This window comes from Grammomys surdaster, unplaced genomic scaffold, assembly GCF_004785775.1.
Source record: "Grammomys surdaster isolate TR1022 unplaced genomic scaffold, NIH_TR_1.0 126176, whole genome shotgun sequence".
In the NCBI taxonomy this organism is placed as follows: Eukaryota; Metazoa; Chordata; class Mammalia; order Rodentia; family Muridae; genus Grammomys; species Grammomys surdaster.
In genome coordinates, this window is record NW_021620983.1 from 5,302,938 (window position 1) to 5,328,792 (window position 25,855).

The 25,855-nt window shown below is 40.6% G+C and overlaps 1 protein-coding gene across 4 annotated transcripts in view; it reads left to right on the top strand.

The window, feature by feature from the left end:
- The window catches only part of Sox5 (SRY-box 5), a 370,611-nt gene that overhangs the window by 84,599 nt on the left and 260,157 nt on the right, over positions 1 to 25,855 (top strand). For all 4 annotated transcript variants that reach the window (XM_028757584.1, XM_028757583.1, XM_028757585.1 and 1 more), the window contains exon 3: positions 7,328 to 7,538. In XM_028757584.1, the coding sequence (XP_028613417.1) occupies positions 7,328 to 7,538 (211 nt within the window). The remainder of the gene's footprint in view (positions 1 to 7,327; positions 7,539 to 25,855) is intronic.

The following is a 25,855-nucleotide window of genomic DNA, read 5'->3' on the forward strand; positions in this document are numbered from 1 at the left end:
CACACACACACACACACACACACACACACACACACACACACACACACACGTGTTAAATGCCAACCCCCAGGTGTGTGTTTCCCTAGTCTCCTGGTTAATCCTAAATCCAGTAAGGCTGACAATGAAGATTAGCATCACAGACAAGGAAACTGAGTCTGAAGATGCCTGTGCAGTTGCCCACGTGACTTGTTCAGAGAGGAGCCTGAGGGCGTGGAGCTGTGCCTCAGCATCTAACAGCACTCACTCCTCTTGCAGAGGAACCGAGTTCAGTTCCCAGCACCCACATGGCAGCTCACAACCATCTGTGGCTCCAGTTCCAGGAAACCCTACTTCTCCTACGGTTTTCCAAAACGCTAAGCATATGTGGTATATATAGGCATACACTTAGGCAAATACACACATAAAATAAAACATTTTTAAAAAGGAGCCTGAACAGTGACCCCTGGTTCAGTCTGTTTAACCACTGACTTAAACTGTTTTGATGTCGGAATGGTTTACTGCACGTGGGGAGGGCCCACGGTATGTTTTATTTAACATTAAACATTGTTCCTAATTATAAACAAGACTATCCAATGTCCAGCTGGTTGGCATTATTCAGTAAGTGTCTACATGGAATAAAAATATCATCCCCATCTTTATTGCACCCGTATAACTACGTTACAAACATGGGCACCCAGATGAAAGTATGATGACTTCTCCAACTTCATGTCTTCCTTCAGACTTACAGACGTGAACGGTTTTTTAAGTTCAGAGCTGTAGTAAAACTGGTCTGGAGCTTCCTTACAGAAATGGGAATTTTGCTAGGCTTTCAGTACTGCATTGTTATAAATAACAACTTCCTTGAGAGGATAAACGCACAGTGGAAGTGTATGGATATGCAGTCACGTCTTCTTGGTGTAGAAACAGCAGCATATGGTTAGACTCGGAGCCCTGAAAGGGAAGATCTCAGAGGTCTTGGGTGTACCTAAGAGATGTTTGATCTTGAGACACAGGCACAGATCTCCAGCAGGGAGATAGTGAGCCTGGGAGAGCACAGAATGTTCTTAGTTTTCTTGTTTCTATTAGTTAATGTATTAGCAATTCCCTAAATGCCACTTTTGCTTATTAAGAGGCTTGGAGGGCACATGAAAACATACACGCCCTACCCAGATGCCACATTCTCTGAGCTTCCAGTAAACGTGATTGTGGAGGAGAATTTAGGGGGAAGGCCTGTTGGCTGCCTTCTGCAGCATCTGCATGGAAACCAAGATGCTTTCTCAACTGCCTTTCCCAGTTACAGCCCTCTCTTCTGAATCACCCAAATATTCATTGTTTATAAACAATATTTTATGACACATATTTATTTATTTTGTGTGGGAGGTGTGAGGACTGTGTAGGTAGTGGACAACTGTAGGCATCAGTTCCCTCCATCCACTATGCGGAACATTGAGTTTGAACTTGGGTCTCCGGTTTGGTTCCTAGGTCCTTTACCAGCTGAGCTAGCCTAACGACAGAAAAAGTTTATTTTTCAGTCTCAGTTTCAGTTGCAAGGATTTAGATATTTTGTAAAGAGGATAGCGACATCATGCATACCATTGTTTGATCCTCATATCATGGATATTAATAAATTAAGGCAAATTTTTGTCACATTTCAAAACGCATTGTTGACAAAAACAAATCATCCCAGATTCTCTTGTCCATTCTGTGATTGTGACAGTCATAGACATGGGGCTGAGAAAAGGGCACCGGGAAGAACGCTTGCTGTACATGTACAAGGATTTGAATTTGGATCCTTGTACCTACATCAGCAATCAGTGTCCATGTGAACATTCAGACAAATGTCAAAGCAACTGACATGTGCTGGTCCCTTGTGCCCTTGCCTCTCCCATCCTCCATCAGTCTGCCCAGAGAACACCTGCCTTTTCTCTCTCTTCTTACACCATTTAAGTCCTGTCACTTAATAACATGTTTCTTCCCCAACATAGCTACTTGTCCCCAACACTACCGTGTTAACTCTCACATTATTTTCCACTGTAAGTTCTTGGAGTAGAATGGACATTGGTTCCTTGAATCTCATGTTTGGGCCCCTCCTCTAGGGTTTATGAGTTAGGAATACTGGGGCAGGGAGGCAGAACCATATCAAACATTTACAGGTATGCCTGCAATTGTAGTTCAAGGACAGGCATGTGAGAAGAAGCTCACTTACACAAATCACCACCAGCAAGTTGACTGCTGTCCACTCCTGTTGATCGCTGCCCATGGGATGCAACTTGGAAATGAAGGCAAAAGCATATCTGTCTGGTCAGTTGTGAAATGTTAGCCTTAGCTGACTTTTCAACTCGGGGCAAGAGAAGAAACTCAGATGAGGGCGGAACTGTGTAGCCTCCCTAGCCTGTTGGTCTGCAGTCTACAAAAGTCTGTTTTTCAATTTGCAAAAAACAATCAAATAGCACTCACCAGTGTTTATGGTGACCACAAATGCAAGCAAAGGTTGACTGTGTGAAATGCAGGGAAGCCATCTTTAGAAAATGTCACTAAGTACCTGACAAGAGAGAACAAGAGAGAGGAAGGTTTCTTTGTGTCACCAATCAAGGGACTACATACAGTCTATCATGGTGATGGTAACATGAGGCAGCCAGTCTCATTCCATCGCAAGATGGGGAACAGAGAGAGAGAGAGAGAGAGAGAGAGAGGAGAGAGGAGAGAGAGAGAGAGAGGTTGATGCATAGCTCTCTTTTATTCATTTTAAGTCTCTACCCCATTAATAATGCTTCCCTTGTCCTGAGTTAGTCTTCCCTGCTTAGTCAACTCACTGCTTAGTTAAATGTTCACAGACACATCCAGTGGTGTGTTTCTATGGTAATTCTAAATCCTCTCAAATTGACAATGAAGATGAACCAGGGCAGTGTCCTTCCAAAGTTAGCACAGGAATCGAAATAGAGAGTTTTCTAGGTATCATGTGACAAAATCACAAAGGCTGTGTGTGTCCTTTACCACTTTGTCTATATTTAGATAGATCAATGGAAAGATGTTAAGTAGATAGATGATATAAGGTAAATGATTGATAGTTGATAGATGATAGGAGATAGTTAAATAGATAAGTGACACATATTTATGGAGAGAGAGACTGAGAGAACCTCTCTGAATGGCCATGGTAGACCTAAACTCATTATGTAGACAGGAATGCCCTTTTAAATCATACAAATCTAGCCACCTCTGCTCCTAAAATGTATAAATTAAAGGCATTTACCACCATGCCTGGGCCATTTATTATTTTTTTTTACAGTGATTGATTGTTTAGCATCATTTGTCTACATGATGACCTTCCTGGGACAATGTAGTAGGTCAGGGCTTTCCACCCAGGAATCCATTGTTAATGGGAGTTTGTGGGTGTCTTCAGGAGTGGACTGATAGCTGAAATAATAACAATTGGAAATCCACTCTCTGAGGTGGTGGGGAAATGGGCTGTGTGTTTCCAGAGGCGTGTGTATATGCACTTAAGGATTGTGTTCAGGAGAGTATCTTAAATGGTCTCCCCAGGATCTGTAAACGAAAAGTAAGTAAGCAAAGTAGAACAAGCACTGAAAATTCAACCAAGAAAGTGTCATAAAGATTTAAAGGAAGGTCTACACAGCGATCATTGCTGCACCTGACAAGATCAGTTTGATAGGGTAGAAGATAAAGTGGGACAATCTATTGGAAGCTAATGGGGGGGGTGATGGGAGTGACTTCCTTCTTTTAAACAGCATTTAAGGGGTGAACACACACAGTAGGCGTTAAGATAGTTTTCCAAGTTTTGTTTCTGTATTAGTTGGTGAGCTTTATGGCAAAGCCCATTGCCAGCTCTACCCTGTAAGGAGAGCATCTCTTCTGTGCACCTCCCTGTCATAACTCCCTGCTGCTGCTTCTGTCCACAGTTAAGAGACTGCTCTTGGTGAGACTCTCATCCATCATCGTTCAGGTCTTCCCTATTGCTTTTTCTATCTTTGAAGTTTCAGTTTGCTGAAAACGAGGACCAGGTATTGTTTGTTGACAGCTTAACCACCACAAACTATACATTAATGTCTACTCTGAACAGCTAGTTATGTTATTGTTTGAATGCTAAAGGTCATTATTCATTTTATTGGGTAGAAGGATAAACAGGATTTACAAATTGGGACTTTAAGTTGAAAGCTTTTTTCTCTTACTTACAGAAGGTGAATATATTAGGAGAATTTCATTTTCACAATGATTGGGAAGGAGACAGTCTTTTCTGCTCACATATAATGGATATAAACAGTTATTTTTTTAAGGAAAAAATAATTCTTGCTCATTATCCAAATTAACATTTAAATATTAAGAACTAGTATTTTCTTCCAAGCATTTAGAGTGAAATGCTGTGTTTAGAAAGAATGAAACAGAAGCTATAGTCACAAGGGTATTTCAGTGGGAGGGAGCTATGTCAAACACACCATGTCTTATTCTCTTGCTTGTGGAGGTGACAAATGGAAAAGGTCCAGAGAATTATGCTTGAGGACAGCAAAGGGAGAGACCTCCTAATGTATTGAGAGAGCCGGTCACTCTGATGTTACCCGCATCTTACAGTTGTGCACATTTGCCTGTGCAAGCTTGAAGCCTGCCCACAGATTTTAGGAGTGCACTAGATGCATATGCCTTTCTGGCCCTTTTGTGCTTCTGAAAAGTTGAGTATCTGGGTTTCGTCTGACACCAAAGTGAAGAGAAATGTAACCGTGTTTCAGGTATGGAAAAAACAATCTCAGGAAGAAATTGGAAACACTAAGACTCCCTTGACTGGAGTCTGAGCCAGCTCTCCCCAACAAGATATTCACCATGCAAATGAACAATGGAGTCCCAGTCTGCAACAGCTGTTAGCCACCCTTTAAAGGGATTAATGTCACCAGGGGCTAAAATGTCACCTGTCAGGTGAAGTAGCAGTAAGATCCAGTCCTATGTAAAGTAGCAATAATGCTTAATGAATTTCCTTTAAGTTTGTTCTGCCATGGCAACTGAATTTAGAATCCCTAAGATAGAAATTAAGCCTTTAAAAAATATCTCCTTCTGGAGTATAAGGTGTCTGAATAGGAGGTGGGTAAAGTGGGGTCCTTTGGGAGTAACTTCTCATCTTCTGTACCTGATTGCATGTAGATGTGTGAGCCATCCTCTCTCGGGATGAGCTGCCATAAAAAGGTGTGTGGTCTTCAGTCAGCTGCCTGTTCTTGCTTCTAGAGCACTCCATGTTAAACAGGGTACAGACACAGGTACCCAGTATGGAGCCTCGGTTGAGAGGTGTTTCCTTTCACCCAGGAAGGAACATGAGATGAAAAGTCTTTGGTGTGCAGTGAATACAGATACTTCTTGCTACATTCTGTGTTGTAGATGATGTGTTCTGTGGGCCGTTCATGAGAAACACTCTAAGGAGTTTATGGAATGAAGTTTTTAGTCCTCTGACCAAAAGGGGCCAGTATGTTCTATTCCTCTGTGTGCTTATGTTTATATGTTTAGTTTTAAATAAATAACATCGAAAGTGGGCACATGATTTCTCTCTAAGGGCATGTAATTGCTGCAGAGCACAGGCTGTATCTAAAATCCAGTAACATTAGAAACTAAGTTGTATGCGTACTCAGCTGACATATTGGAGGCATATTCCATAGTGATAGCAAGAGAGGTAAGTTATTTGGGATTAAACTATTTGGGATGTAGAAGTTGTAATTTTGTAAGTTTTGTAGAACACTTCTCCTCCTCTCTATTTCCTCTTCCTCCTCCTCCTCCCCCTTTTCCTCCTTTCCCTCCTCTTCCTCTCCTTCCTCTTCCCTCTTCCCTTCCTCCTCTTCCTCCTTTTTCTCTTCTTCTTCCTTCTCCTCCTCTTCTTCCTCCTTCTCTTCTTCTTCTTCCTTCTCCTTCTCCTCTTCTACCTTCCTCTTCATTTTCTTCTCTTGTTTTCTCCTCCTGCTTCAGCCCAAACAACACACTGATATATCTCCTCCAGTTACTCTCCCCGTAAACACTGAACATCTGTTAACTCAAAATCATATCAAGATACAGTGATTATGTTGATAACAACTTTCAAGGATTGAGATGACGAGATTTTAAGTCAAGGAATTTTGTATGTTTAACCTAGCCAACATTGGCCTTAATTTTTAAAAGTTATCAATGTCATTTGTCATGTTTCTGGGGCCTAATATCATTTCTTACACAGATGATGGAGGCATCAGCAAGCATGGTGTGCAATCTTACATGCTCCATTTGCTCACACTTGACTGTGTTTTAACGAGGGTCTTCTGTGCCATACAAATAAAAAGCATGACAAGAGGGAGAGAGAGAGAGAGAGAGAGAGAGAGAGGGGGGGGGCAGGGTGTGGTGGTGGTGGGAGAGACTCCCAAAGCTCCAGTGATAAAGTTTTGCTCTTAACAGTGCTCTGCTTTGTGGAACTTATAGGACTATGGATATAAGTGATGACCTCCAGACAGACCTTTAAGTAAGAAACATGATAAACATGCCGGATTCATGTTTCTTTAAAATTCCTGAAATATCTTTGACACCAAATAGACCCTGCATGTTATAAATGTCACAAGTTCGTGGTTGAAATCTGGGAGAGAAAAGATAAGAGAATACAAAATTACAAAGTTATAGAATGAAGAATAGAGTCACTCAGGAGGAGAGAGTTACAAAGAAACAAGATTCAGGGGACTGGTTCAGAGAGCATGTGATACTACAGTGAACCTCAGGGCAAGGCCAGAAACCAGGCCTCAAGTTGTAACTCAGTCAGGAAAGCTTTCACAGAAGCAGAGGCAGTCTCACAACCTTCCTGCCCAGTGTCTAGGTCTCCTGTGGAGTGTGGTTTTTCTAAAGCTTGAGAGTGAGTGGGGCACCAAGAGAGTCATAGTTTGAATCAGGAGGGCCATGGAGACTCTAAAGCCACTGAAGATAAAGACAAGGTACATGTATGTATGATTTCTTTAAACAACCCAATGTCACGAGGCAGCTGAACACAGTTGACAGCTCCACCTTACAGTCATACAAATATGAAAGATCTTTAGGCAACAGCCAGGACAGCAGGACCACACTATGGGGCTGCCTTTTAAATGCTATGTTTAAAAACTTGCTGCCTCACGTGATGGCAAGGGGCCTCGTATTTTGTTTTTGCCTGTAGAGCAATCAGTGACTCATTCTTGAGCTGACTTGCAAAGTGAAGCCAAGTTTTTTTTTTTAAGATTTCTTTGCTCGTTGCTCTTACAGAGTGACATGTCACAATCTTGTATGTCTACAGCATAAGCTACAGAGTTCCTTCTCCCCAAAGAAGTCATACTGAATTTTAAACCACCCACACTGTCTTTGCTTTCTCCTCCAGGAAGTCGATGGCAATAAAGTTATGTCTTCGTTAGCTCCGTACAACTCATCTACCTCACCCCAGAAGGCGGAAGAAGGTGGGCGACAGAGTGGTGAGTCCATGTCGAGCGCAGCCCTGGGAACCCCAGAAAGGCGCAAGGGCAGCTTAGCAGATGTGGTGGACACCTTGAAGCAGAGGAAGATGGAAGAGCTGATCAAGAATGAGCCGGAAGGTAAAGACTGGGAAAGGAAGATGGGCCATGTCCTTCCTGGGTTAAGTAGTTTGATTTGGCTTCTGCTTCTGATGTTTGGTGTACATTCTTAAATGGAACAAACTAGAAACCTCATGTCTATAAAGATTCCTTTCCTTTTTTGTGTGCTTTCTGTCTGTCTGTCTGTCTGTCTGTCTGTCTGTCTGTCTGTCTCTTTTTTGTCTGTCTTGCTCTCTCTCGCTCTGTTTTCTCTTTTTCCTTTCTCTATCTCTTTTTTCTCTACCTCTCCCTCTTTCTTTTCATTCATTCATTCATTCTTCATTTTATTCCTTTCTTCATCTCTATCTCACAGGTCCTAAGATCCTTTTAAAATCATAGATTCACATTGCAATGTGAACCTTATTTTCGTACATGAGTGACAATTGAGTGAAGCTTACAGACTCAAGAACAGAATGTGGCAGCATTTCCCAGAAGACCCACCTACTTGTCACAGATCTGCAGCCTGTAGTGTACATCATAGGGAACTGTGTTACATTTTCTAACCTTTGTACATCAATATATTCATATCCTATCCTTGATCTTATGTCCATGCCTTGCACAATCCATAAAAATATTATTGTAGTAACTTAGCTGTGACCCCATGTAGCCTCCATTTACTCTTAGAATCCTTTCATTTGGGGTTCTAACTTTAAAACTCTTTTTCTAGTTATTGGTAGCAGCCTGAACTTAATAGACATATATATGTGTAAGAGGGCATCCTAAAAATAATACAAACTAAGAAGAAAACCTCATGAACCTGTCCCAGGTTAGATCCAGATGTTAACGATTCCAATTTAACCCTGGCTGAGTCTGGGACGCTGAAGCCACACAGCAAGCAAGAGCAAGCTTCCCTCTTCTTCAGCTGTGAGTTCCAAGTGAGCAAACCAAGAAAATGAGAGGAGATGTACTTTGGTTACAAGATGTGTCTGACTTACAATGTATGATAGCCAATATGTGTCCAAGTCCCTCAGAGCACTATGGCTGAGGGTTTGGGAAGACATTGCATTACTTTATAAAGAACTGCCAAACTGTCTGAAAAGTGTTCATAAAATTTTCCTTCCTGCCATCACTGAAGGGAGGTTCCTGCTGTTCCACACTCCTCTCAGCCTTTGGCTCTTTTGTATTTGGTGATTGTGTGCATTCAAATGGCTATGCATTACGATCTCGTTATTGGTTTACCTTACAGTTTCCTGATGGTTCTCCATGTCCAGATCTCCTCATGCATTTATTTTACATCTCTGTGTCTTTGGGGAAGTATCTGTTTAGTGCTTTTGTACGTTTATTGAGTCATTCTGATACAGATGAATTTTGAGAGATCTTTATATATTTTGGATACTAATTCTGAATCAGAAATGTATTTGACAAACGTTCTTCCCGTCTGTGGTTGGTATTTTCATCCTCAGTGTTTTCTTTTGCAGAAAAAAAAACAACTAACTTTAATGGCTTTCCAGTTGTCACTATGTTCGTGTGTTTTACTTCTGATCTGTTTGAGTAGTCTTGGAGAGTCTGAGATATTTTTCTTGCATTATCTCCTACACTTTTTAAATTTGCATTGTATACTTTAGATCTGGTTTAACCGTTTTGAGTTATTCTTTTAATGGTTCTGCGTCTGGATCCTTTAATTTCTCCATCACCATAGCATGTCTAGGGTATTGTCTGAAAGATGACTCTTGTCTGCTGAATTCTTTTGCTCCTTTGAGAAGGTGGCTGACTTAATTAGTGTTCATTTTTTCTGTGCCCTCTGAGCTACGTTCCATCCAATCATTATACTTCCCTTGGCCTGATATCATTGCTGTCTTCATGAGTATAGCTTTGCTTGACAGGAAATCTTGTTTTGGGTTGTACTGTTTTTCCAGCTTTCTTTCTTTTCTTTAGGATTTGATGGGTCAGTTTGAGTCTATTGCCTTTCTCCACAAACTCTCTAAAGTCAGTTTGTATCTATTCAAATAATATTGTTGATTTGACTGCAAATGTGTTGTACTTGTAGATCATATTATAAAGAAACCATGACTGTTCTCATCCATAAAGGAATAAATAAAATCTTTCTTAGCTATTAAAATCTTGGCTCTTAGAATTTCAACATACATAACTTAGATGTATTTCAGTACATCTATGCTTGTTTATTACCTTTTTATGTAAAATGAAAAAATAAACAGGAATCATACTATTGTTAATTAATCATTAATTTCAAATTTTACCAGTTGGCTAGTAATATGTAGTAATTCCATGTACTGACCTAGGAACTCCTGGCATTGGATTCAGTTGTAGCCGTTTCTGTTAACTTTATGAGATTATCTACATGGACAAAGATTTCATTCACAAACTGACAGTTTCATTTATTTCATCCCTCAATACAGGTTTTATTACTTTTCTTTTTTCTTACATGTCAAGACTTCTAGTAGGATATTCATATTGATCTAGTAGGAAGAGAGGGTATGATACCATTGCTGTGTTCTTGATTGTGAGAGCCAGGCTTCTTGACCCACCATGACTAGGATGTTTGCTGTAGGCTTTCCTGGGTGATACCATCAGGACCTATTTTCTTCTTTGCTGTGGTTTCTATGAAGTTATAATTTTATCTATTAATATAATATATACAATCACTGTTCTTTATTAACACACACACACACACACACACACACACACACACACACACACACACACACACAATCGCTAGTCTTTAAATTCCCAAGGAGATTTTCAGACGTTGACCCACCTAGCAAACATGTGATAAATCCCACTGGGCCACACTTTAAAGGTCTTTTGATCTATTTTGGGATTTGACTTGCTCAGACTTTGTTGAGGATGTTTACATAGAGGACCACGAGGTCAACTGCTTCGTTTCTTTCTTTTGAATAATGTACATCTCTGATTTTGATGCTGACTTCATAGAAGGAGTTGTAAAGTGTTTTTCATCACATGTTAATTTAAAATCACAGTGTTGGATATATTGTGAGTTCGAGGATAAGGAATAAGGGGTCTAAATTTGCTTCGTATATTCTATTATGAAGAGATTTGGGGGTTCTCTTAGATGGTACTATTAAAGGAAATTTTGTGTGTGATGTCATTGCTCTGCTGTGTTGGGTTGACTAAGAGGAGATGTATAAACTCTTAACTTGGAAGTAGATGACAGTCCTAATCTAAACCCAGTGAATACATCTCAGTGGGAAAGATGGCAGCAGGTGGCACCCACAAGTACTTGATGAAAGACCCACTAGAGAATTGGGAATTATAAGAGAAACAGTTCCCAGGAGCTGCTACTGTTGTAGAATAGCAAAGATGACGGCCATAGCAGGAAGGGTTGTCACGAGGAAAAGTCATTATTTATTGCATGTGATGGTCAGAGGGCCTCTCTTAGTATATCTCCATCAGTAATGGACTTCAAAGTACTTCTTCCTCTTAAAACACATAAGTGCTCAGATAATAAGGAACATGTTCTTGAATAGAACAAGATTGGAGAGAATGTATACCGAACAAGGCAAGGATTGAAAAGTCTGAGTTTGGGTGAGAGAGGCGGTTCAGCTGGGAAGAGCACTTGCTCTTGTGCACAGATGATAGCTTACCACCTGGAAGTCAGGAATGACCACAGCTCCATGACACAATGGCTGTAATCCCACGTGTGTGCTGTAGGAGAGAGGGAAAAGAGGATTCCAGGGGCTTGGTGGCACCAGCCTAGCTTGTGTCTCAAAGGAATTGGGACACGGTATTATAGTCTGATAGTGTCTTCTTTTGGCCTCTCTGTGTGCATACACACACAAACCTATTTATGTCACACTCACACGTGTGCCATACTCATACATACACACATATGCATATGGACACATACAGGCATACATGTAAATGGACTCCCTCACCCCCATCTTGAGTTTCAGAAACAATCTCTGAATGACAGAGCATGAACAACCTTTACACTCACATATGCAAGTTATGCAGGGTCTCCTCTGAATATCTAAAATCATAGACCTACTCCTACTAATACTTTGCCCTGGAAACAATATATATGCATTTTAAAATATTTTATGTGTTGTTCTGTGACGTGGTCTCATACTGTAGTTTATGTTTGTCTAGGATTTATTATGCAGCCTAGGCTGACCTCAAATTCTTGATGATTCTCCTGCCTCTGTCTCTTGAGTGCTGGTATTACAGGCATGAGCCTTCACACCTCTTTCAAGAATGAATATCTAGTGACCAAAACAATTTATGGACTTATAAAGAAGTAATTTATATCTAAGTAAAGTCATGTTCTTATCCAGAAAGAAAAAAAATAAATGTCAAAGAGAAAAGCATACAGAATTGTATCTTAGGAGACTATATGTTTCAAAGCAACCACAAGTTCTGTTGGTCCTCAAGACAGTACTGATCAAAGGGTATGAGACATGCCTAAGACTGCCCACTCGAACCTGCCTTCCCGCCCATGTTCAAGGGACCGTGGTGGTGGGTAGAGCACACACACTTGAGCTGAGGCTTTCTCATTACCTGGGATCAAAAGATAAAAATTTTCAGCAATGAGTCTGAAGGGGAAAATGTCAAATGTGTTGGTGGGAAAGCTATAGATAACCCCTTTTTGCAGCTTTATGGAAAGAGAAGCCATGGAAAGGCATGGGGCAGAGAGGGAACAGAGCTAAATGCTAAATGCACAGACAGATAACAGAACGGATCTTTTTCTCTCCTCCGGATCTTTGTCCATTGTTTTTCCAAGGGCATTAAAATGAGCAGCAGGTTGTGATGAAAATTTCATTAAGCCCAGTGAAATCATTATGAGTGGCCGTGTTCACATCTTGGCTTCCTCTTGTGTGGTGGGGGTGGGGGAACAGATCTCACTAGAAAGATCACATTATTTCCAGCCTCACCCTGCCAACAGCAAGCCAACAGGGACAGGGAAACCAGGAGAGGAGGCTAGGCCATTGAAAGGGAGGCCAAGAAGGTGAGAGTGTCTGTTAGGGATCAGAGGTTCATACATGTGGAAGAAACAACACCTCTTCTTTCCTCTAGCTAGCCTGTGCTTCTGAGTAAGGAATTAAGGTATTTTCAAACATATTTTAGGAGAAAAATGTAACACCTTTCTGCTTGTTTTTCAGAATTTTGGGCTGTCATTATGAAAAAGGATCTGCTCCTGCAGATCCGTAATATCCATTCCTTTCAAAATTATTAATTAATTAATTAACTTAAGCATGCATGCATGTATATGTGCATGGGCATACACAAGTCTGAGTTTGTATGGTGATCAGAAGACAGTTTGCCAATTCTTTTATTCAACAATGTAGGTTCCAGGGATTAGACTCAGGTCATCAGGCTTCAAGGCAGGTGCCTTTACCCACTGAGCCATCTTGCAGTCCGCTGCTGTTCATCCTTGCTGTGATGTGTGCATCTATATTCATAGAAACCCACATATATTGTGTCAGCCTTTCTATGGTGGTTGTTTATGTTTGGTAATAAGTTTGTCGAATCAGCCAGCCCTTCTTAGGCATGGCAACTGAAGATAGACATGACATCTCCCATGACCTCAGTAAGTGTATTCCTTTCCTCTCCATTTTCAGAAGAGAGCTATGACGATTAAAGGCATCCTAGGTTCACTCTCAAAGCTGGTGCTACCACTGGTCTAGAATCCACAGCCTCATGTACAGCTTGCTAAGTTTGCATGGTAGTGTATTAACTCCTATACTTTGCCTCACATGGCTCTGTATCCCTCTTAAATATTAAAAAGTGAAGTGATAATAACTAGTTTCTCCTTAATGTTACTCCTTAAGTAACTTAAATGTTACTCATTAAGTGATCAGATTTCCAGAAAGTATTTAAGGTCATACTTAACCATTGTAGACTGTCTAATTGCCATTAAAAAAAAGAAGAAGAAAAAATTAGAAAACCTTGAGATTTTAATAAAAATCATTGTCAAAAAATGTCTAGGAGCAAAATAATGGTGGAGTAATAGGGCTTCAGATGTAGCAGAAAAGCAAATGTGTGTATGCTAGCTCTCTATGTTGAGAGTTTGCCTGGCTCTCCCAGGAAGCAGCAGTTAGAGCCACCTTTAACTCTTGTTCCAAAGTAGCACTGTATTATAGGGCATTTATTTAACTTTACTCCAATATTATACTCACTAAAGTTCAGAAGATCATACTAAATATTCAAAATATTTTGTGAAAAGTATGCTTATTCTCCTTTACAATTGCCATACTGCTGATGTGGGTAACAGGAGAAATCTTCAAAATCAAAGGACCTCCCAATACACCGGGCAAGTTCCTCAGTTCATTCTCACAGAGCTCTGCAGTTTGGATGGCAGACGGTTCGACTAGTAAAGGCATGCTAAGTCTGACCAACTGGGCTCCATCCTGGGACCCAAATGGTGGAAAGAGAGAACCACATCCTGCAAATTGTCCTTTGACCTACACATACACACACACACACACACAGACACACACATACACACACACACACACACACCAGGGGTCTCACTGTGCCCTCTCTTCATACACACCAAATCAATAAATATAAACAACATTTAAAATACCAAAGTTAACAATATTCTTACTTAAAAAATAAACTTAGTAAATCGGCCCTTCTCTCATCGCATGGAGGATCCTAAAGTAGAATAGGACAGCCTTTCACTTACTTCTTAACAATGAACACAAGAAGATGTTACCCTACGTCACCCTTTCCCTTCTTGATGCAACTTTCCTCTACCCTCCAGTTACACGTCTGTTTAATGAGCATGCATTCTGTAAGCCCTTGGTGTCTTAAAAAATCTGTGTGTGTGCCTCTGTGTTCTTGTGAGTGTACAGTGCATTTGCTGTCACATACACATAGAGGTTGAGGCTACCTTAGGTGGCAACCTTTACTATCTACCTTGTTGAGACTGGATCTCTTAATGTTTCTCTCTCATACACCAGGCTAGCTTAGCTGGCTTCTAAGCTTTGGGGATTGTTCTGTGCCACCTCATTGGGGCAAGGGATACAGACCTGGCCTTTCCTGGGTTCCTTGGATTCAATCTTAGTGGTTCAAGCTTACTCAGCAACTGCTTTATCCAGTGAGTTGCGTCCCTGGTCCCGTTGCTGTGTCCTTCTCTATGATCGTCTTCTGCCTTAAGTCCCACTCTCAGTCTTATCTCCCTCATAGATTTTCTCTTTTTTTATAATTTGTTTTTGGTTAGTTTACAGAACAATGGGTCTCATTCTGACCACTTCATATATGAATGTCATTATACTTTGTTCTTTTAAAAGTTCTAATCACCTGAATTTATTTGCTTATCTAGTGTGTTTGTGTGTGTGTGTGTGTGTGTGTGTGTGTGTATGTGTGTGTCTCGTGCGCATGCATGCATGCGCCTTAATCTAGTTTCTGAACCATTCAGGGGATACTTTACAAACATTCAGTGATATTCTACCATGTGACTATTCTCACTCTTGACTATGTTGACACTCTGTGTGAATGAGAGTTTATCTGAAACTGAGCATCTAGGTTGTAATTTCACTGGGGAAGTATGGTACTCATTCGGCCTCATTTATTATCATGACTGTGCTAATGTGCTGTCTGCCCTTCACCGCAGCGCTGACTGCACTACTGTCTTCAGTGACTGAGGAGAAGAGATGAGGTAATGGTAAGCACAGTACTTTGTAAATTGTAGTCTGCTTGGAAAAGCACCAGTTATCAACACTGTCACATCCTGGCTCATTAAGGAATCTCACTCCTCAGGTACACTGGCAACATGCTTTACGGTCTTCCTTTCCCAGGATCCCTCGGGGGAGAAAGTTAGGGCATCTAGTATCAATAATACCAACAGCAAATGAGAAGCTAACAAACTTGTAAACAGGCCATGGCTTTGATATTATTTATGTATACATTCACCCGAACAAATATGTGGTTAACCTGGGTCTTATGTCAAGAATGACTTTACAATTACAAATTATTAATAGGGGAAATCATAAATTGTGACTCGAATAAAAGGAGGAGGGGACACTGTAATGTCCCATCTGGGTATTTCTTGTTTTTCCAGTATAAGGCGAAAATGTGCTAGAAATAAATATCAGGACACAAAGATTCATGGCTGTCTTAAATTTTATCCTTCTCTTATATTCATTTATCCCCTCTTTTGTTTTAAGTTTTTCTTCCCATCTTTTTGTGTGCAGGCACATGCCCGAGTGTGTTTGTGTGCATGTGTGTGTACATGAGTGTGTACACTGTTGTTTCTCTCTCAAGTTGCTATGTGCCTACTTTTACTTACTGTCCGCATCTCTTCCTGTTCTTCCTCCTTGACTGAGACTCTCATAAACTGTCTTGCCTCAGTGAGCATGCTCATTGTGTTTAGGAAAACACCAGTTGTGATATTTTTTGTTGATGGCACTGATGCGCAGAACCCAGAGATTCCCCCCAAATCCCCCAGACAATCTTTGCTCTTGACTTTGGAAGGCCCGAGGAACATGACATTTTTCACACAGTCCTACCATGTTACTTTATGAGAAGCAGTTCCTTCTGCTTCTGCATAGGATTTACAGACAATTCTCCTCTTGTGAGAACCGCTGAAATTAGTCACTAAGCTTGGAAAAGTCTAGTTCATGACAGTCCTCACCACATCTCTGGCCTCTACCCCAAGAATCACCCTCAGACCACCAGAGTGGAGACAGGCATGTCTGCATTCCCTCTGTCCCCACGAGGCATAGGCCTGTGGTTGAGACAGGAACAAAATTCACCACTAACAAGACTGGCTTGGACATTATTTTTTTCCTCTGGTTTTGTTGTTATTGTTGGGTTTTTTGTTTATTTGTTTTTGAACTGAAGCAGATATACAGAGAGTTGTCAAACTGGCCTCTTCTAAAACTTGGAAATGTATATGGATTTTACTGTACAATACATCTTTTACATATTTGTACCTGCCATGTACCCAATCCACTGTACCTGATGGCACCTTCCACAGAACTTGTGGAATTTTCCAGAAAAATAGTATGTGTCAGTCGGTGTCCCTTCAGTTTGCAATGCAAATGTATTGATGTGTATAGCTACGAATCGTCAAATGAGTGCAAAGCCCTCTTCCTCTGGGTTACTGTTCAGCTTAGAGTAGCCAACATAGGCATGACATGCAGCTCAGCTCTGTCAGTGGGAGAGCTCCAGTGGCAAACATAGTCATTCTGAAACGGTGGACCTGAGTGTGCGGTATTTGGTCCTCTGACCATGGCCAGAGGCTACGCATGTCAGCATTTGTGTAGAGTAATAACAGTGCCTCTTCTTAGCACTCAGATGTCCACTGTGGGGATTCCCTTTACAAATTAAATCAAGCCTCATTGTTTTATTAGAGGAATTGAGACCGAGGCTCAGAGTCAGTCTTACTTCAGCAGCTACAATTAGTAGCTATCATGGGAAAAATGATAACGATTTGTAATCTCAAATCAAAGAATCCCACAGCAACCCCCTCCCTGTGCCGAGAACCGGCTCTCTGAAACTCACTCTTGTTTTTAACATTATTTGATGAGGCGGGAAAGAGAAAAAAAAAAGCCATGAGTACATGGGAGCGTGGGGGGAGCCTAAAGATACTTTAATTGGCAGAGGTTTGAGGTGCATTTGTCTCCTTGTTCACTGTCCCTTTGACAAAGCACATCCTGAAGAGGCTTTGAGAGTGCCGTTCCCAGGAAGGACAAACAAGGGGACTTTTCAATGGATCTCTTTAAAGTTTTGTTCCTCACACTCCAGCTGCTGTCAGGGGCTACGCCTCGCGCTCTGTGGCTCTGTGTTCAACTGTGCCGTCTGTCACTCGGAAATGTTTCTCTTCTTGTTGAGCAAGCTAGACTCTAACCCAGGGGCACCCCTTCTCAAAGGCACCCCCGATATGGAAATCAACACTCATAAAATGTTGATAAAGGAGAGAGCTTATTTTTCAGAGGTTGAGACAAGACGATGCTCTCACATGCTGAAGAGTCTACTTTTTCAGGGAGGAGTGTTTGAACGTTAGCAGACAGCTGTGTTTGAAGCCCTGAAGTGAGTCTTGTCCATTTCTACACTTTGTCAAGTGCTACCCAGCATGGTGGTTTAGCCCAATCTGTTTGAGTTCATTGAGTGTTATAGAATATGTATTTATATTTTCATCAAAGAAGTTCAGGTTTGGATCGTGAGGGCTCAGGAGTTGTTTATGGAAATCCACTTTACACGATGGAGCCTTGAGCTGCAATCCAGGGTTGTGGGTATAGAAACCATGTGAGTGACATGGCATCTATCCTATGGTCATTAGAACTTGCATTCTGGCCAATAAAATGGAGCCACTTTTAGGAATGTCTTTAATCATATATATCCCTCTTGTACATAGTCAGGCCAGTATTGTGTTTTAAGTTAGATATTTGTATCTTTAAATAAAAGGACAAGGACTTTCATTGTAAAGATTCCTATTTAAACGTGTGTGTCTACTTAGGGGACAACATAGGCCAGACCTGACATTTTTATTTTTTTACCCCAAGAATTCTAATTTACTTCAGAGAGCTAGTATACCTCTTTTTCCCTGTGCTCAACTAAATCTGTCAGTCTCAGGCCTTCAGATTCAAAGCAAAGACCTCTCAGAAGGAGACCTGCTGACCCTGGCTGCATATTTATAAATAATAGCAAGGGGAACACGGCAGCTCTTCTTGCTGAGCATGTATCAGGGCTTTTGGGGATATCATTTATTAAAGAGTGAAGAGCCAGCCACCTGTTTCTGAGGCCTCCCTACCCTCACAAGGAAGATGCCAGCCCCAGCTGAATGGTATCACTCTAATGTGGGCAGCCCTTCCAAGCATCGCTCTGAAGTTGACTCCAGCCCGGCTGAGGAGGTCTCGTGTTTGCGTGCCCATGTGTGTTTTTCACTCTCTTACCCCCGAGGCACTTGTCACAACCGTGCATATTAAAATTAATCAGACCTCCCAAGCCCGCGCGGCTATGTGTTTAACACGGAGAAGTGGATAGCAAGCATTTGCCCTAATTAAATAGGCCTGCTTAGCTTTGTTCTAGTGGATGCTCGGTCTTTTTTTCTAATAGGACTCTCTCATGAAGAAGGCACGGACAGCTCTGGAGGCAGTGGAGAGCGCCACTCAGAACCGCCTCTGCCACCTGCTCCCAGAGTCCTGAGACCTCACGGACTCCCCCAAGCACCTTGTGTGCTGCCCTTCATGTTAAGGAGAAATATGGCCAGCAGCATAAGGGAGCAGAGAGTCTGGGGCCAAATAGAAGGAGCATATGACCTGGGTACTCTACTTTGATTAAGATGGCCTATGTCATTGCTGTACTTGGAGACCAGCTTGTGCCTTGTACTCCTGAGTTTGGACCACGAACTTCGGAAGCCAAAGGGAAGGTCTCATTGGGATGTAGTATGGCACTCCTCCCTCCTGCCCTGAATTTGAAAGGCAGCTAGTTCACCTAGCTCTTTTACTTACTTCTTTTCCAAGTTCAAGAAAACATTCCTCAAGGCAATGGTGACAGCATTGTTGCAGACTAGTCCGCGTCCACACTGGCCGTCTCTAGACCGCTCCTGTTCTCATCTGTGTTAGACACTTTTCCTATCACAGAGAGGAGTTGCCCTAGTCACTCAGAAAGACATGATAATGTAGTGTTAGGCTGGTGTCACCAAGAAAGGCCCAGACACATAGGATGCAGCCAATTTCCTCACTGTGGCTTTAATGTAAAAAAAAAAAAACGAGAGAAAAGGGACCACAACGATGTCTCAGTTTACGTATTTTGCTCCCAATTTATGTATATTACTGGGCACATTTTGTACTTTAGATAATATATGCAGAGAAACCTTAAAGCATCTCAATTTGATATTAATTATCCACTCATATGTACAAAGTAAACAATGAGGCAGGCATTTGAAACTGTTCAAAAGACAGTGTAATAAACAGCTCCATGCTAAACTGTTTGAGGCTGTAGCAAACTGCCAGAAGATTACTCTAGAACATAATTCATTTCTTCCTTAGTAAATACAAAGGGTCACATAATTAAAGACAGAGAAACACCCTAACTACTGCCTTCCAACCTCCCCTGCCTCGCCCCTGCCCCGCAATGAGTGGTGACATGTCATGACCCATGTAGCCATATCTCATATTCTATCTTTTATGTGGGTGTATGACTTGTGTTTGTGTGTGGTGGGGAGAGGGCTGTCTATACGGTGCCGAGCAACTCATAACAGTCTCATACCTGACAGGCTCCTCTCCACTCCCCTCCTCCCTTGGGCTTCTGTGGTTATTTGTCAACACAATGCAGACTCTTCCATGTGGGCGTGTACGAAATAGAAAGAAAAATCAAGGCCCTCAGCAAGTAAATACATCTTTCATTATTCCTTTTGTTTGGCATGTTTACTGTGTGCTATTCCTGGTCAATAGAAGTTGCCTGACAGTTATGAGGAGGGGTGCAGAACCTTTTCTTGAACTTTCTCCTTTTGTTTTGTCTTTGTGGAGAAAGTTGCTGTGTGCTGCTTTCTATTCAGTGCTATCTCTGTGTAAACTCTTGGAGACTGCCCCTGCTATCAGTGCAACAAATGCAGGGGACTTTCAAAGCCATCAACTCTTCCGTTCTTCTTGGTTTGGAATGGACAGTTAAGTAAAATGTGAAAATTATGTTATCAGAGGTGATGAACAAGATAATACACAAAGGATGTTTTTCTATCCCCTACCAAGTAGCTGGGGTTCATGGTAGACTTATGTAAACATGACTGATATGCAACCTTGACTTAATTTGTATGAGTTTTCTCCCACAAATTAATATGGCAGCAGGGTTGACCTCTATGCAAGATGGAATTGTGTAAGAAGTCTGTGGCTGGGGAAGTGCACCAGTGTTGGGTATCCATTTACTGTAGCAGGACAATGATCTTACACTGGACTGGTACTTAGTGTGTTGCTGGATAAGCAGTGATGAGTATTACAGATAAATTAAAGACCTGTCAACATTATTTCCTTGAGAAATTACACTGTCTTATAAAATTTACCTCAAAGATTTTTCTTTGTTTTCAACACCATGTATGGAAGGCATGTGCTGTGCCACTGCGCTATGGTCCCCAGCCCTCAGATGGTTTTATTCACCCTTAGCTACGGGGAAGAGTTGAAGCCAACCCACTGGGATTTTTAATTTTTTCAGAGGATTTCTGTTTGGTTCCATTGTCTCATCTTACCTGTCTCATTTCTCCAACTTTGCAAGGTCCCACATCTCATCAGAGAAGTGCCTCTACTAGGGAGCTTGGGTATGCATCTTAGGACACGGGTTGGGTCAGAAGAAAAGGATACAAAGGTGAGGTCAGATCTCGGTAATAATATGACAACTATCTACATTGCTGGAAGAAAAAGAAGCACCCAGTTCAAAGTCATCATGGTAGGATGTGGCTGTGGCCGCACTTGTTTGACTCCACATTGCCTGACTTTGGCCATCTCTATTGTTCTGCACTGTCACTGATCATGGTGTCACCACTGGTCCATGTCTTAGCTAATGGTAGGTCATCAGAATGATAAGGGATACACAGCTCAGGTGAGGAGCCGAAAAACAACAAAACAAAACAAAACAAGACAAAACAAAACAAAACAAAACAAACAGCAGCAGCAACAAAACCCTCCCATTTTAGCCCAACTGTTTTATTCAACGAATCAGTTAGGGATTATCATACAGTATCAATGAAGTAAGAGTAGTGAGTGTCAGAGTCCCTAATTTTGTCCTGTCAGGACTTTTCTCCTTTTCTTCATGAGCTAAAAATTTAATGTATTTACTGTTTTTAAAATCTGTTACATTATAAAGGGCACTCCACACTGTGTCTTTGGAAGGTATCTGCGATTCTAAGCAGTGAGAAGTATTGTCTGTTTGATATCGTGGAAGACTTTAAATTCCAGACTTACTCTCTTTCTCTCCATCTTTGGTCTATATGTTCTTATGTAAATTTTTATACTTACGTGAAATGATTTTTCCAACCCAGACCTCCATATTATTATTATGCATATATAAATATAAAAACAAGTATTTAGGTAAAGTAAATATATAACTATATATCATATACACATAATAAAAAATATAAAGCATGTACAAATGTATATGTGAAACAATAAAATAATATTAATACAGTTATTCTAGATTTAGGATAACCTATATCATGCTAAATTTCTTTTTTATTATATTTATTCATTTTACAGGGTTGGGGGAATCACACAATATATATATGAAGTCAGAGGACTCTTACAGGAGGTGATTATCTCCTTCTACCATATGGGTCCCAGAGATTGAACTTGGGTTATTAGTTTAGGGGCAATTGTCCTACCCTGCTCAACCATCTTGCCAGCCCCCTCTTGATGAATCTCTGCAACCTTTGCCTGCATTGAGTTTTACTAAAGCAAGTGTTCAGAATAGGAACTCTCATTTACATTCTTTATTTTTTCATTATTTTATTCTTTTGCCATCCTGTGGATATTTTTTGTAAAGCCCAATGTAGAGTCTATCCTTCTTTTTCTGTGGCCTTAATTCTTGGGCCCCTTATTTACACACACTGTCATCTTGACATCAGTTACGTATTGGGCTCCTGATATATGTTGATTATTGTTTGGGTTAATGAGGAGACAGAAATGAAAGACATGTTCCCTATTCTCAACCTGATTATGATACTTCAGAAAAGAGACCAAGAATTTTAGATCCTAGGGAAAGGGTTGGCAAAGAGGCAGCATGGTGGCTTGAAGATGAAGTGCTTATACCTATGACCTACATATACTCAATATTGGATAAAATTGCTTCTGTCATGAGTACTTACACATCAGTAAATGTTTTGTTTTGTCTTTGAACAAACAAAAAATGGTAGGGGGCTCCTATGACTACTTTAGTCAGTTCTTCTCAGGTGGTTAAACAAAAGTGACTGCAACATCTACTGGACCCTTCTGTTCATAACATGGCTTCTACTAATGTGGGTTCATCCCATTTCATTTCTGCTCCTCACCAGGTTCATGAAGAAAATTTATAGCTGAAAAGAAAAAGAAAACACTTTCCCTTTGTGCATCAACAAATAATCTAGAGCTGTAACATTTTATTTTCCTTATGTGTTCATGTTTTGTATTACTTATTATGATTATAAAGGATAGCATATATTGTCATTGAATTTTTGTTTAATACTATTTGTTTAGATGGTTGAAACAGATTGTGATCATAATGACAATAAGTCATACCTAAACTAAAGATTACTTGGGGACTAAAAAATAATCATAACTTTGAATCATTTATTGATACATAATACAAAATAAAAAATAATTATGAGTATAGAGCCATAATTTAAGTTGTCTTTGTAACTATAACCTCAATTTTTAACAATACTTCTTTAATTCTGACATATATACAGATAGAATAAATAATATATTTATTCTAGCAAATTAAGATCTCATGCTGACAGTAATGTGTAGTCCATTTGTGAACATAGTTTGCTGGAGAAAATGTCATGGGGGAGCAGGCTGAAGGATTTGGAAGTCACATTATTCAACAGCCTCCTCAGGAATCAACAGTGTGAGCCTCAGTGAGTAAGGGATGTGGTACGTGTGCAAGCCTATACATTTCATTTCCCAGAGCTTTAATAAAGTGGGTATGGTTCACCTGAAGCTGCAATGAACTCACTTCCTGTCTGTCTCCAGCTTGATGAGCTCACTTCCTGTCTGTCTCCAGCTTGATGAGCTCACTTCCTGTCTGTTTCCACTCTGGTGAGCTCACTTCCTATCTCATTTTCTTAACCTTCTAGCTTTAGTTTCCATCTTCAAGTACTCCCTTCCACTCCTGCCTCTGACCCTCTGTACAACCATGTTCTAACAAATTTTTATTTACATATTCCCCCTCAGCTGCCATGCTTTCTTTTTATGCATATAAGTAATTAACTTGTAGTGATTCTTCTTTAACTTATAACTTGCTGATAACTGTTGATCCCTGACAATATTTCAATCTTATCAGTAACTTTTTAAACCTCTGTCCTTCTTTCTTAAGAAGTCTGTCTGTCTTTCTTTCCAATTATATTTTGACCCTTTAGAGCATGGTTATCACATAGAGTGACAGCCTAGTGTAGTCTATGAGCTGAGAATAGATTTTAGATCTTCTATTTTTGGTTCTAGAAAAAACAAAAGACTTTTTTTGTGATACATAAGTTATCTGTTATAATCACATTGTTTCTATAACATTTTATTGGTCCCTGGACATGTTTAATTTTTTACATGTTTATTCATGTATTACCAGGGTGATGGAGTTGAAGAGTATAGTCTCAACTGCCTAAGTATTTGCTGCCTTGCTTTCTAAGCTGCATGTCCCCTGACAGTTGTCCCAAAGAGTAGGAATGCAGGTCTAGTCTGCCCAGTACCAGTGTTCTTAACAGAGCAACTCTAGATTGAATAGCTTAATTAAATAGCAGGGGAAGTCTTTTCCATCCTAACTCAAGCCCATCCACCCAGGGGCTCTTGGTAGTAGTCTTAGTGGATATATCCTGGATAAAATATCAAGGGTTGAGACTTGGGTGCTAGTGATTGCTTTATTATTACATGTGTTTTCTTAGGTGGATGTTTCATTTTCCTTTATTTGAAAATAAAATAATGGCAATTGATAGTTTTTAAACTACCATCAGATTGTTTTTAATGGTGGCAAGTAAAGAAATTTTCTTTTGCACCAAAGACAAAGAGTCTAAAGAGACAGTTTTGTTCAAGTTGGAACTTAGTGGCTAAGCAGGGAGTTTGAGGGGACTGAGGATCACAGGTGAAGGGTCATGTTCAGAAACATCCTTGAAAAGCCACTCTTCTGCTCCATGACTGAGACCCTGGTCATCTTTACCCTACCTGTATCCCATAGCATCCTCCCCAATGCATGTGAGCCCCAGGTTGGCCACATAAACATATGGCATCAAGGTGAGGAGTTGCTTCCTCCTCCCATGAGAAGGTGGTAACAGCTCCTTTACCTCCATTGTAGATAACATGATAGTACTCACTTCCTTTCTATGGCAACAGCAACAGAAGGTCGCCACTGCACTTAGATGACTGAGATCATGGCTGATTTGAATTAAAAAACCTCATCACACAAGGCCTCTCGTGTGTGTGTGTGTGTGTGTGTGTGTGTGTGTGTATGTGTTTTGGGGTGCAAGGGAGAGAGGGAGAATTTGACATGGCGATATGTCTTGTAATCCATGTACTTTGGAGAAAGGCTGAAGGATTGCTAATTCTAGCTTAGGATTTGTGTCAACTTTGATGAAATAAACTCAAGAAAGAGCTTCAAGTAAAATACCATTTCAGTCTCCCCACTCCAGACATTGGGGTCCCACTGTATTGCACATCTTTTCCCCTGGATTTCTCCTGACATCACTCTATACCCAGATGAGCACCTCTGTTAGAGGAAGAAGTTAGTCTTTACTGTCACTGATTCTAGGCTTATCTTGAGTTCTTTCCCTGGATCAGCTGAGACCCGGCATATACATGAAGGAGAAAGTCCAGTAGAGTGAGAGGAGAACATCCATGCCAACTAGTCTTTATTTCCAGAGGCCTACATGTCAGGGAAGAATGAATGTTACTTTACTACTACGTGCTTTCTCATTTTGTTTTTTACTCATTGCATATTTGACAAGGACTTATGTCTCTGTTCAGAGTTTTGAATGCTGAAAGGCATCTGTGATTGTTCTTTTAACTTATAAAAAATAAATTTTAATATACATTTACTCTTATTTAGTTTTTTTTAAATTCCATTTGAAAAGACATTATTGCTTACATGCCAGGATTCACTTTGTTGTTTTAAAGAAAAAATTTATTGTCCATATTTTGCTGCACTTATTATATTTCAGCCTAATTCAATGCTAAAAACTTCTCCCTCTCTCTCTCTCTCTCTCTCTCTCTCTCTCTCTCTCTCTCTCTTTCATATATATATATATATATATATATATATATATATAATTTCAATGATAATTTAACAAGTATATCTCAAGTTATAATATGTAAGAGGATTAATTGCTCCAGAATATAGACTGAACTATGTGTTAATTCAGAAATTACTGATACCCTGAAGAAAAATCATCAATATTTCTTTGCATAGTGAAGTGATAAACAGATGTAAATGACAGCTGAAAGCATGTAGTTTGTGTCTGAATCCATATACAAAGCACCCTTTGCTTGCTGAGGTGGGTTGTACCTGCAGGGAAAACTGGAGCTGAAGTGCTTTCACTGAATGCCTTTCTGTCTATGTATTTCTTCTCTTTGCATTTCCTGAAACTGGCCAACACTGCACACGTGTGGTCCCCCAGGCCTGTGGTTTGCTGGGAGGATAATGGACTAAGGAGCCCACACCCTTCCTCTCCCAGTCTTCTCTGGGAGTCCCTGTGTTCTCCGGAG